Consider the following 13,471-nt stretch of genomic DNA (forward strand, 5'->3'; position numbering starts at 1 on the left):
GCTCAACTTTTGAGGTGGAAATAACTTAGTCAAGAATGCATTGACCACCTTCTCCCATGTGTCAAGACTCTCTTTAGGTTGAGAATCTAACCACAATCTAGCTTTGTCTCTTACCACAAAAAGAAAGAGCATGGGCTTATAGACCTCAGGACTCACTCTATTGGTCTTGACTCTAGACTGTGTCAAATATCTGTAAAAAGTCAGATAAGAATTAATTTGGATCTTCCTTTAGAAGTCCATGGTATTGGTAGTTCAGTTGAACTAAGGTCACAGTTAAGGTTTCAGCTCAAAGTTGTTAACTCCAATGGCAGGTATAGAGATACTTCTGCCATATAAGTCAGAGGTAAGCTTGTGTAAGCACCAAGAATCTTTCTTGACTCTCCTTCATGATTAGGTTCGGCCATGTCTTCGACTTCTTGTTCGAAATTTTCCGAAAGGTTTCTTCTGGAGTGCTATGCTTTAACTTATTGTAAGCTCCTCCTTAAAGTCCTCTCAGGTTCAGGATCAAGATTAAAGGGAGGTTCTTTATCCCTGTTCCTGGTCATAAACAAGAAAAGAAAACAAGAGAGAAGAAGAATGGGAGCTCTTTGTTCAAGAGCAGAGGACTCCCTGTGAGATGTAAAGAAAGAAGAATGAAGATAGAAGAGTTTGAATAAAGAGAGGAGAGGGATTAGAAGTAGAAAATATAATCAAGAATTAACATATTTTTGTTTTTGTTTTATTTATTTATGAAATTCGAAAATAGAAATTAATTAATTAAAAATATTTGAAAATTAAATGATGAATTTTCAAAAATAGAAGAGAGAGATAGAAGAGAATTTTCGAAAATTAGAAGAGAGAAGAATTAGTTAGGAAGTTTTGAAAAAGAAGAAAGAGAAAATAAGATAAAGATTTGAAAAGATGTTTAAGAAAGATAAGATAAGGAAGTTAAGAAAAGATAAGTTTTAAATTAAAAAGATTTGAAATCAAAATCAAAAAGTTAGTTTCTAATTTAAAAATATTTGAAATTTAAATTTTGAAAGAAAGATAAGATAAGAAAGAATCAATTTTTAAAAGAAGAGATTTGAAAAGAAGTTAAAGAAGATAAGATTTGAAATTTTGATTTTTGAAAAAGTTTTGATTTTGAAATTTGAAATTTTGAATTTTAAATTTTAAATTTTGAATTTTGAATTTTGAATTTTTAATTTTGAATTTTAAATTTTGAAATTGAATTTTAAATTTTGGATTTGAAATAAGGTAAGATTTTGAAAAGATATGATTTTTTTGAAAAGATTTGATTTTGAAAAGATTTGAATTTTGAAATTTAAAACTAAGATAAGATAAGATTTTGATTTTGAAATTAAAATTTGAAATTTTAACTAAAATTTTCAAAAATTAAAGAAAGATAAGAAAAGATATTTTATTTTTTTATTTTTGAATTTAATGAGGAAAGAGAAAAACAACAAAAAGACACCAAACTTAAAATTTTTAGATCAAATAGCACCTAGTGTGCGAAAATTAGAAGGAAAAACACATAGGGACGCCAAACTTAAAAATTTTAAGATCCAAACAAAAAGAAAACAAGAACACTTTAAACATCAAGAAGAACACCAAGAACGAAACTCAAAGAATTCAAAGAAAATAAGAACATGCAAAAGATTCCAAACTTAAATTTGACACAAGACTTAAACAAAAGACTCTATTTTTGAAATTTTTTTTTGAAAAAGACTCCAAAAAATTCGAAAATTCAACCAAGAACACAAACAAAAGACTCAAACCAAAAACAAAGATTAAACAAAGAAAAGAAAAGGTTTTTGAAAAAAAATTTCGAAAAAGAAGAAGAAAATAAAAAAACCCAAACAAAATTAAGAACAATACCTAATCTAAGCAACAAGATAATGCATCAGTTGTCCAAACTCGAACAGTCCCCAGCAACGGCGCCAAAAACTTCGTGCACGAATTTCCACACTTCGTACAACTGAACCAGCAAGTGCACTGGGTCGTCCAAGTAATACCTGAGCGAGTCAGGGTCGATCCCACGAGGATTGTGGTCTGAAGCAAGCTATGGTTATCTTTTAGATCTTAGTCACGTGAATAGAAGATTTGTCAGAATTGTTTAAAGCGCATAAAGGAAAATTATAAGGAAACTTAACTAGGTTGATATGTTATCAATGATAAGAAGATGGTTAAGGCTTGGAGATGCTTTATTCTTCTGGCTTAATCCGGTCTTACTGTCTTCTTCAACTGTGAATGATTTCCTCTATGGCAGGCTGTATGTGATCAACGCCGATTGAGAGGTCGCCAATGCTCCTCCAGATCTAAACCACAGGGTTAGTGTGGTTCCATTCTAATTAAGGGTGAAGCTCCTGCTGTTCATTCTCCTTAGTGATCCTACTCAAAATGCCACAGACAAGGTCGAATCTTCCAGATCAGAGAATGCTGCACCTTTGGGTTCTAGGCTCTACCACAAAGACCCTAATCTCCACATACCTTGGCTGAATTGGTGTCTCAAGAAGTACCCAACAAAGTTGTGGATTAGCTGTCTAAGAGATGTATAATCAAGCTGGTGGTTCATCATTGTCCGATGAAAGACGCACTCTGAACCCAAGTAGAACACGGATGGTTGTCAAGCACACGGTTCTAAGATTGAAGAACCAAGATGATTATCATGGGTCATCCCATTCATCAGGTTGAAGAACGAAGATACATCTTAGAATTGAATCAAACACGGATTGAAGAGAAACAATAATACTTTTATTAATCCATAAAACTCAGCAGAGCTCCTCCCCTTAACCTAGGAGATTTAGAAACTCATACTGATAGGAAATACAATGATAAACGTGTAAAGTGTCTAGCAGCTCTAAATTTTGTAAAAGTTCTCAAATAAATAATAAGCTAATGACTAGGGATTACATAAAAAGGGTAAAACAGTCTTTTAGTGCTAAAATCTACTTCTTGGGCACACTTGGTGAGTATTTGGGCTGAGGTTGATTGAGATCCACATGCTAGGAAACTCATTGGGCATTGAACGCCTGCTTGGGGGTCCTCCTTCACCGTTTGGACGCTGGCTACCCCCTTGTGGGCGCTGGATGCCTGGACTAGGGTAGATGGCTGGTGTTGAACGCCAGTTTTGGGCCTTCTATTCTGAAGTAAAGTATAGACTATTATATATTTTTGGAAAGCCCTTGACGTTAGCTTTCCATAGCCATTAAGAACGCTCCATTTAGGTGTCTGTAGTTTCACAAAAGCTCTTTCGAGAGCAAGGAGGTCAGATCCGGACAGCATCTACAGTGCTTTCTCTGTCTTTGAAACAGACTTTTGCTCCAGCTCCTCAATTTCAATCAGAAAATACCTGAAATTGCATAAAAACACACAAATTCATGGTAGAATCCAAAAATGTGAATTTTACACTAAAATCCATGAAAATATAATAAAATTTAAACAAAACATAGTAAAAACTATATGAAAATGATGCCAAAAAGCATATAAAATATTTGCTCGTCAAGCACCAATGAGGGTTACAAGAGACAACGACAGGTGCCGATAAGGGGGGAGCCTTAGAGGGAGAAGCAACAATTGAAGGAGAGGCAGCAATGGGATAGGAGTGAAAGAGAGTGAGCCACACCAAGGTATGGTTTATTAGAGAGAATGAGCACCGAAGGAGGCCTTGTGAGTGAGAGTGAGTGCTGACAAAGGGCGCGCCAATGGAGGGTGTGCCGGAGGAGGCAGCACCAATAGAGGGTTGCGAGAGAGGGTTAGAGGGAGGTTGAGCAATGAGGATTGGAGGGAGCGTTGGCGCATTAGGTTGAATGAAGAAGGTTGTGATAAGCTCTGTGAACAAGATGGTTGCGATGATGAGCTCTAGGTTTTTTCTCTTCTTAGTGATAAAGAGGGTTCATGGTTGAATGAATGAAGAGGTTTTTTCTGTGTTAAAGGAAGAGTGAATATAGATTATTTTTCTTTGAGGTTTTTTCAATGTTTTTTTTAATGACAAAACATTAAAAGTGTATTGGAGAAAAAATTGGTGGAAAATCTAAATTTTTCTTGGGAACTTTATTGCCACGCTTTTTTAGGGTTCCCATATAATTAAAGAATATGGGCATGCTTGAAAAATGTGACCGTAGAAAAAAAAAATCTAGTCACGCTTCAAAAGCATGCCTATTTTTCTCTATGGCCAGGCTTTGGTAAGTGTAATATCTAAAATGTGGCTAAATTACTAATCAATTGCCACCCTCATAAAGTGTGACCATCGACCCCTTTTGGCCACACTTCTGAAGCATGGCAAGAAAAACCGTGACAACAAGGCTTTTTTCTCGTAGTGATAGCTGACATAGTTAACAGTTGGAGCCTTAGGAGGTGTCCCATCTACAAATTCTATTAAATAGAGACTAGTGTGGGATGGAAGTGACTGGTATATTTTACATTTACAGGTTTAATTAGTTTTATAGTATAACATGCATATATAGTGAAAAAATATTTGCTTAATGATAGTTAGGACCCTCCAAAGTTGGGGATAGAAAGGATTAGTTGGGTTTTCAAGAACCACTATAGGTGGTTCATACCCAAATTTAGTACAGCTCCAAATAGCATCTTCGATCTTTGGTGGTGACTTTTTAAGGTAATTAAGTACTTTTTTTAAACTTCAAATTATAAACTTATATTGATAATCTGATTCATTTGTGTTTGATATTGTATCACCACTTTGAATTTGTTCACTAGGAGGAGCAGAAGATGTACAATGCCTAGCGGGTAAGAGTCGCCACGCACCTCTAGTAGATGCTAGCAGACATTCACAGCAACGGTGCTCCTACAGACTGGATCTTGGATCATATCCTCGCCTAGCTAAAGGAGTACCAGAACGCAAAAGATTACTAAGGGATCTAGGCTAAAGGCCCGAGTCAGACAAGAATTCGAGATCGATAGATCTATTCACATCGGCTGGTCCGCCACCTATAGGGCGATCGAGAAGAAAATGGTTCTTATCATTTAAAGTTTTAATTGTTAACTTAATTTATTTATTTTATCATTTATAAATTTGAAACTAATATAATTACTTCTTGAAATTCTAAACCCTACGAATAGGAAATCGAGTTGGGACGCAAACCTCATCAGAGCGAGGTCTTTTAGAGGACGAACACAAGGAAGGAAGACCATACGAAGTGGGTTGAGAAACAGTCTAAGGATGCTTCTATCATTTTAGCAAACCCAAATATATCTCAATAAATTATATTTGTTTGTTTATTTAACTCTATGTTTATCAATTTTATTTGATTTCAAATTGAGTTTGACATTTTCTAGTAAAGGCCCATGAGGAGCACGCAACTCAGATCGTATAGGGGTCGTGAGTGCCCCCCATACCTGAGAATGAGATATGGAGGCAAACAGTTGGCAGCCACAGGCGAGATGGTTTTCAACATGGGGCATCAATCCAACACGACTACTCCACGATTTTCTGATGTTGAGTTCACTGCCAGCGGAGGTCTGGATATCAAGGAGCAAGTTACCCTACTCAATAGGGAGTTGCAATAGGACATGGAGCAAGAGTTACAGTGACATCGAATAAGATACCAGAGCAAGAGGAACGGTACCAACAAGAGCGGGACGCATGGAAGCAAGCTCATTAGAGATAGAGGGGGGATCAGGAGTCTCTAGGAGATCATCGTCCACTAGCAATCCAATTTAGACCAATGGAAGAATACAGTTACGAACATGTACTCTTTTAAGCGAGAGAAGTTGGGGAGGAGCTTGTACAACAATGCAATAGCTATGCTGCCTCTTCTGCTGCCTAGACAACCTCCAGCATCATCTGGTTCTTGGCCGCCAACGACACCAGCATCACCAGGTGATTACATATAGTGTATTTGTATTTTTATTTTTGATCATATTTTTGTATTTTTCTTGTTTCGATATATCTTAATTTCAAATAATCTTGTAAATTTATTATTTATATAGTTTCAGATTGAATAAAAACTATTTTATATCATTTACTGGCCGTATTGAAATTTAATTGTAAACAGGTATTCTAATAATGTATGTATATAAATTATTTACGTTACAGAAAATTTAAAAAATATATATTTTAGACTTTTATCGACAACGACTAATATTGAATTAATATTTTGTTATTTTTTTCTAAAACATTATTATTATCGACAACCGTCGATACGTTAAAAATAAATATTTTTTCCACACTTTATTTTACCAATGGTTATATACCGTCAATAATATTAAATTAATATTACCAATGACTATTGATTGTTGGTAATATTGGTCGGAATTTATTAATGATAGTTTTGCCGACGATCTGGTAGGTTGTCGGTAAAATATACTATTTTTGTAGAGCCTAATATATACTTATATTATAGTAACATTTTTGAATTATATATAATTGTTTTCTATTGCAGGCAACTAAAGATCATGTTGTAATGACATTGAAATGATCGGAGAAAATTCATGGATCGGCAAGCACGATGCACATTTACATATTATGTTTAATGTTTCCATTTTATAATTAATATGAGATTGAAAAATGATGATAATGTACTATTTTTTTTAATTTTTAATTTGTTCTACTTAAATATTTCTTTTAAATGAAAAATGATTAGTAGTGTAATGTAATTTTAATATTTATATATAACGTTTTTAAAAAAAATATTATCAGATTTGTGGAGGTTTAAAATTTTTATAGCACAACAAATTATTTGTAAATTAAAAAATTTTTTGTAAAAATTTTAAAATGTAGCAAATATTGACAAAAAAAACTGCCACAAAATGGCAACATAACCTCCCTCTCCCAAAGGGATTAAAAATGTTACTAAATGGAATAGTAATAATAGTGAAAAATCATCACAAAAGAGAGTGCGTAACATCTTAAATTTTGGAGATTTTTAAAACTGCTAAAATTTATTTTGTAAAAATTTTAAACTACTACAAATAAAAAAAAAAACGCCAAAAAAATGAAAACCTTGTAGTGATGGTTAAGATTTTAATCAATTCGCTTATTAATATAATTTTAACAAATTTAATTTGTCGTTAACCCAAATGTACATAAAATCAGCCAGGAAAGACGTGCTTTGTTACAGTGAAATGGATTTGGATGCCCCGACAAACATGTATAACGACTAACGAGATAACACATGGTATTGGTGTGCTAACTGCTATATACCCACCAGATTGGAGAATATATGGAACTTTGTGTATATAAACTATAAAGTATAAAACACATTGAGGTTAATTTTCTTAATTCATGGTATAATTTGTTTATACAATTCACCTAACCCTCCCAAAAAAGGTTAATTTTGATTAATTCATAGTATAGTTTTTTTATACAATTATTAATTATATTCTTTTTTATTATTTTTTACGTGTTTGAGCTTAGAAAATAACTATTTTTATGATGTGATTTATGTAAAAATTCAATTAATCCTCAAAAAAAAGTTTTTTGTATGAGAAAATATATTAGAAATATAATATCTATCTTATAATGTAATATTAAAATTTCTATGAGCTAAAATATGGTTTAAAGTTCTATTCTTATTACTTTAAAAGAAAGAAAATCTTTGTAAAAATTTGTGCAAATACAAAAAAGAAGTTCTTGCATAGTAAAATATTTTAGAGATATAATAGTTTATGTAATAATTTTCTATTAGTGATATAATTATTCATATGTTTCTGTCTATCTGCTTAAATTTAAAAAAATTGATTTCATAATATAATATAAAAATTTTCATGACCTAAAACTTCCAACCTTGATAATCATATAAAAAAAATTTAGCATAAAGAAAAAAGCAAAAGAATGTATGTCTCTGCAAATATTCAAACAAATTAAAAAAAAAAGTCGTCTTCTAATAAGAAAAAATATATTAAAGATATAATTATTTATACATTTTTTTTAATTAACTTAAATTTTGAGAGAAGTAATATATATTATGGCACTTTTTTTATACACGTCTTATTATGTAAAAATATCTTTTGATACTGTGTCATGAAACAATTTGTTTCAAAAATTTAATTTAATAAAAAAAGCATATAATTAAATAATTATATCTCTAAATTAAAATATCTAAAAATTAACAATTAAATATAAAATATTTGTTAAAATATTCTCTTAATAAGTATGGCTAACTTATTACGTTAAAGTTTAAATTATTTATTTTAATTAATATTCATAAAAGAATTCAAGTAAAAACGTAATTAAGATTATATCGAAATCTGACATTTATTTGATGAAAGTATTTAGAAATTTTCACAATTATTCCTTCCCCTTTAAATAAGTCTTCAAAACTAATTGTACAGAAATATAAATTAGAAATATCCTAATTTCAAATTTTTTTATCATGCACTAATGGAAAACTTCAGTTAATGTTTCTTACTTTCTTTTTAAATGAATATTTGTTTTGAACCAAATTAAATTTTAAAAAATGGGCGTTTATTTTAAATAAAATAAAAAGTAATATTTTATCATTTTTTATGAAGTGCAAAATTGTTATTCCATAACACTTAATCATCACTCAGTTGTCTTTTTGAATTAAAAAGTTACTCGAATAAAGACGTCTAAAACGTCTTTTTTTAAAGATGTTTTTTGGTAATTAAAATTTAATACATATAATCGATCAAACTGTATTTTTTTTATCAAAATTAGGTCAGACAAATTAATTTGACTGAAAAAATAGTGAATCAAATCTTGAACCGATCTAAATTAATATTATTTTTTATAAAAAACGACTAAAATATCCTTATTATCGAAAATGAATAAAATATTCCTATTATATATATATATATATATATATATATATATATATATTTGAAAATTCTAAATCTTAACTTTATAACGGCAGAAAAGTAAAGAATTAGAATTTAAAATTATCAAAATTGATATATATATATATATATATATATATATATATATATATATATAATAAGAGTATTTTAGTCATTTTCTATAATAAGGATATTGTAATAATTTTTTGTAAAAAAATAATATTAATTTAGACTAGTTAAAAATTTGATTCACTATTTTTTCGGTCAAATTAATTTGTCTAATCTAAATTTTGATAAATATAATATAGTTTAATCGATTATATGTGTTAAATTTTAATTATTAAAAAGTATTTTTAAAAAAGATATTTTAGACGTCTTTATCTAAATGACTTTTTGTATGTAAATTATATCTTTTTTTTCTTTATTTATTTTATAAGAATTATACTAATATGGATAAAGTGGAGGCAAACCTCATTTACATTAATTGAAATATATAATTACGCAGCAAATTGTGGATATACGTGTTAGTTATTAGGAGAGACTGGTCAACAATTTCACCTCTGCAAATTGAGGAGTTATATGACAAATGAAGACAAAATAAGCGAAAAGAACAAATTGAGGTGAGTGTTAAGTGCTTGGTAGAGAGGGAAGCATGGCCACTTGTTTCAAGTTTCATGCTCCCAAGTGCACTTGAAGCATAGGAGCAGCACCAACCTCAAGGGGTTACAGTAATTATTATTATTATTATTATTATTATTATTATTATTATTATTATTATTATTATTATTATTTATCTTACTTTTCAATCAGCTATGGTTCATGAGTCATGGCATTGCCATTACCATGGTGTGTCTATGGCTTCTTTGGAATGGCCGCATGCAAAATCTTCAAACAAAAATATTTTGCTGCTGATGAGGATGTGTTAATTACTTTTAATTTTTTTATTCTCTTTAAATATTATTTAAATAAATAATTTTTATACAAAATGATTTTCCTTAATTTTACTTTTCTTAGTGGCCGTTTAAATTAATTTTTCCTTTGAATATGATTCGTGGCCAAATATTTATTTCTCCTCAAATATAATACGCACATAAGAAATTATCTATATTTTGAGTTCTTTTAATTTTATTGTTTTAATATATTAAACGTATCTATTTATTTTTTACTTCAATTAGAAGTTATCAGGATTATTTAAAAAATCCAAATTATTATTATTATTATTATTATTAAAATTGATATAAATTCTTATATTATTAGATAAAATATAAAAATCATCTCAGATAAGTTTAGTTTGTTACATTCATCGTACAAAATATCCTAAAAACACAAAACATTTTCCCTTTATGAAAGTAGCAACGGAGGAAATTTCTTCATATATGTACGTCTAAATAATATTTTATTGATCTACTAAATTAAAAACTTGAAATTTTAAGGATAAAATCATAATTGAGGGGAACGACTGATTGTTGGATCTAAAGAATGTTATCCTCTCTTTTCTGTTGCCTACTACTATACTTCTTATTTGGATTTGAATATTTTAAAATAAAATATAGAATATGATGGTAAAATATAAAATAAGAATTAAATATTATATTGAGTCAAAGATTTTTATGCTTACATGTAGGACTCATTAAATTATCTAACAGCTCTCACCATTTAATTTTATAAATTGTGATTTTAAATAAGTTTTATAAAATTTGTAATTATATATTGCAACCTAATTCATAATGCATAAGAGAAAATAAAAAAAAAAACCCTTAGCTTCAAAATCTATTGAAATGAAATTTAATTTTCAAACCATTATTAACAAAAGCAATAAATGCTATATACAGATATAGGTAAAATGCCTAATCTGAGAGTTAAGATATATTTGTATTAAAAATAATATAAGTTAGAATAAAATTTGTTAACGAATTGATTAAAAAGGGAAAAAAAGAAAAAAGAAAAAGATAAAAACATTAAATGGAGCATGATTCCAAGTGACAAGAGAGTAGTAAGATAACATGGGCTTGCGTGCTTAGACTGACACATAGAGGTCCCGCGTCGTTGGGTCACATATACTAAACCAAGCACATTTTATTTGCCCCTTAGCTTAACCCATCCCAATAATATTTACAATTATTTTACGATCCATCAACTCACCACTTTAAAATATATAGTAAAATTATGTAAATTCATTTAATAACTGATTATATATATTAATATTTATTATGACAGAAATCATTCTATCCACCTTTTTGTTAAATTAAATTTCAATGTATATTCTTTTTTTATTAAATTAACTTTCATAATTTTTTTATTGTTTATTATGAAAATAATAGTAAAGAACATATTTTAAAGGTAAAAAATAATTAATATTGATTTAAATATAAAAGAAAAACAAAAAATAAAATTTGGTTAATATCTGTGAGTGTTGATCCGCTTGGAGGTAACCCTAGTTTGGTAACATCTGGTCACAAAGGAGAGTATGGGTTCTCTCTCTCTCTCTTTCTTCTCTCAGCTGGTGAGTGTTGAAGACAAGAAGGCCTATTAATAACAAGGGTAGCCCACTGCTTTCTCCCATGCACTACTTGTCCTCTTCAACCACTAACACACACATTCTCTCGCGTCAACACACCTCTCTCTCTCTCTCTCTGTTCCTTTCTCTCGTTCTTCCATTCCAATAAACACACACTCATATATATACATAACGAATACTATACAGCAGCTTATAAATTAGGTGTTTCAGTTGTAGTTAGTTGAGATCGAAAGAAGGGAATAATACATAATAATAAAAAGTATAATAATGTCAAGCAGAAGATCTCGTTCGAGACAATCGGGTGTGTCCACTGAGATCACTGATGCTCAAATCACCGATCTCGTTTCCAAGCTACAACAACTCATCCCTGAGCTTCGGGCTAGGCGCTCCGATAAGGTATCTATTTCTCTCTCTTTCATACACACTTCTAAGTTCATCGTTATTTCTCTAATATACAATGTAATATATATTTTCAATTTGTATTTTATACTGATTTTTTTGTGTAAATAGTATTTTTATATTTTAACATCTTTACTACTAAGTGAAAATATTCTAAAGAAGTCTTCTATGTATATATGTTCAAATTGGTATACCGGCCTTCCCTTTAATTTGTGTCTTTCTTCCAACTATACTATTTCCATACATATACATGATACACGCTTTCACAACTAGTACTTACCATATTATTCACATTCACACAACACGTTGGTTACATTATATTATTATGGCACATTTTGCGTGTGATCTTAATAATGCGCTGGCCCTTGCTAGATAAGTCACACTTCTCTTCCCTTCAATTCTTTACACACAACTTGAATCTATATATGGCTTATAATAATTAACTAATAGTTGTGCCACTTTGAATTAAACTGTTCCAACCTCTTAATTGCCGTGCCATTGACGACTAGACCATACCATAATAATACTATACTGCACTACCTAGCTACCTAGCTAACAGTTTTATATATTTCCACGGCAAAAAGGGTACCAAATAGTTAGGAGGACATTTATTTTCTTTCAATGGTCAAAATACTATTATTATGACATCATTATTTCAGACATTGTTTACAATTTAGATCCACCACTATAGTATATGGTTTTCATCACTCTTTTGATTCATACAAATTCTCATCATCTCCCCCTTCTTAAAATTTTGATTATTAATTAATTAAATTCTAATAATAATATAATGTAACTCTGAGCAATGTACTAGCTAGCATTATTTGATTGTGCTGTATATAAAATAGATATAGGGTTTGGCTTACTTAGCTTGTTAATGAATTAACCAAGCCCAAATATTAATTAATTGACATTGATAATTAGTTAATAGTTCTTCTTTTGCGGGAATTATTATTATTGTAGGTGTCAGCAGCTAAGGTATTGCAAGAGACTTGTAACTACATCAAGAACTTGCACAGAGAAGTTGATGATCTAAGTGATCGATTGTCAGAGCTTTTGGCCAACACAGACTCCAACAGTGCTCAAGCAGCCATTATTAGGAGCTTACTTATGTAATAATCTAATATCATATAAATATATATTTATATATATATATATATATATATATATATATATATATATATATATGTGTGTAGTGTGCATGTATGTCCATCATGTCTCGGATGTCTCACTTTATTTATTATTAAATTAAAATTATATATTATATGCTCTTCTCTGGGTAGGGTTTGGTTTGTAGACCAAGGCAATGGGCTATTCCATACATGGGCTCCATATGTTAGTCTCTGATTATTAGTTTCAGTGTGACACCTTGTAGTCATCTTTATCTTCATCTTCACCAGCTCTCTAGCTGTAAATAAACGGACTTCATCTTATGAGTTCTATATACTCTTCACATGAAACTAAGGGTGTGTGGTTCAAATATTACTTTGTTACTCAAATTCTATTCTTATGTGAATCAAATATACCCAGAAGAAGGTGGGAATGAAATAATGGTATTTTGATTTTCTGGAATCAAACTTGTTTGAAAATAGTTTTTTAAACTTTAAACCAAATATTGAAATATGATATTTCTATCTTAAAAATTTTTAGAAATTATTTATAATTCCCCTATCCACACACCCTAACGAGTATATAACAATTGTACAACTAAATAAGTTTGTGCTACTTAAATGCTTGAAAGATACATTAATGTGATAACAATCAAGTTGGATGCTCGAGTTGTAATTCATTCGTTGACTTAATCAAATGTCAAGA

The 13,471-nt window shown here is 30.0% G+C and overlaps 1 protein-coding gene across 1 annotated transcript; it reads left to right on the forward strand.

Annotated features, from left to right (window-relative positions):
* The first annotated feature begins 11,204 nt into the window (after positions 1–11,204).
* Positions 11,205–13,116, forward strand: LOC112800901 (transcription factor PRE6). Its single transcript, XM_025843350.3, has 2 exons — positions 11,205–11,653; positions 12,620–13,116. Exons 1-2 carry the CDS (start codon positions 11,525–11,527, stop codon positions 12,770–12,772), a joined length of 282 nt encoding a protein of 93 aa, XP_025699135.1. The 5' UTR covers positions 11,205–11,524; the 3' UTR covers positions 12,773–13,116.
* Positions 13,117–13,471: the final 355 nt, after the last annotated feature.

The sequence above is a fragment of the Arachis hypogaea genome, chromosome 5, assembly GCF_003086295.3.
Source record: "Arachis hypogaea cultivar Tifrunner chromosome 5, arahy.Tifrunner.gnm2.J5K5, whole genome shotgun sequence".
In the NCBI taxonomy this organism is placed as follows: domain Eukaryota; kingdom Viridiplantae; phylum Streptophyta; class Magnoliopsida; order Fabales; family Fabaceae; genus Arachis; species Arachis hypogaea.

Coding starts and splice junctions, on each gene's coding strand:
- LOC112800901 (XM_025843350.3), top strand. CDS start 11,525: ATGTCAAGCAGAAGATCTCGTTCGAGACAATCGGGTGTGTCCACTGAG. Junction 11,654..12,619: donor GGGCTAGGCGCTCCGATAAG/GTATCTATTTCT, acceptor TTATTATTGTAG/GTGTCAGCAGCTAAGGTATT.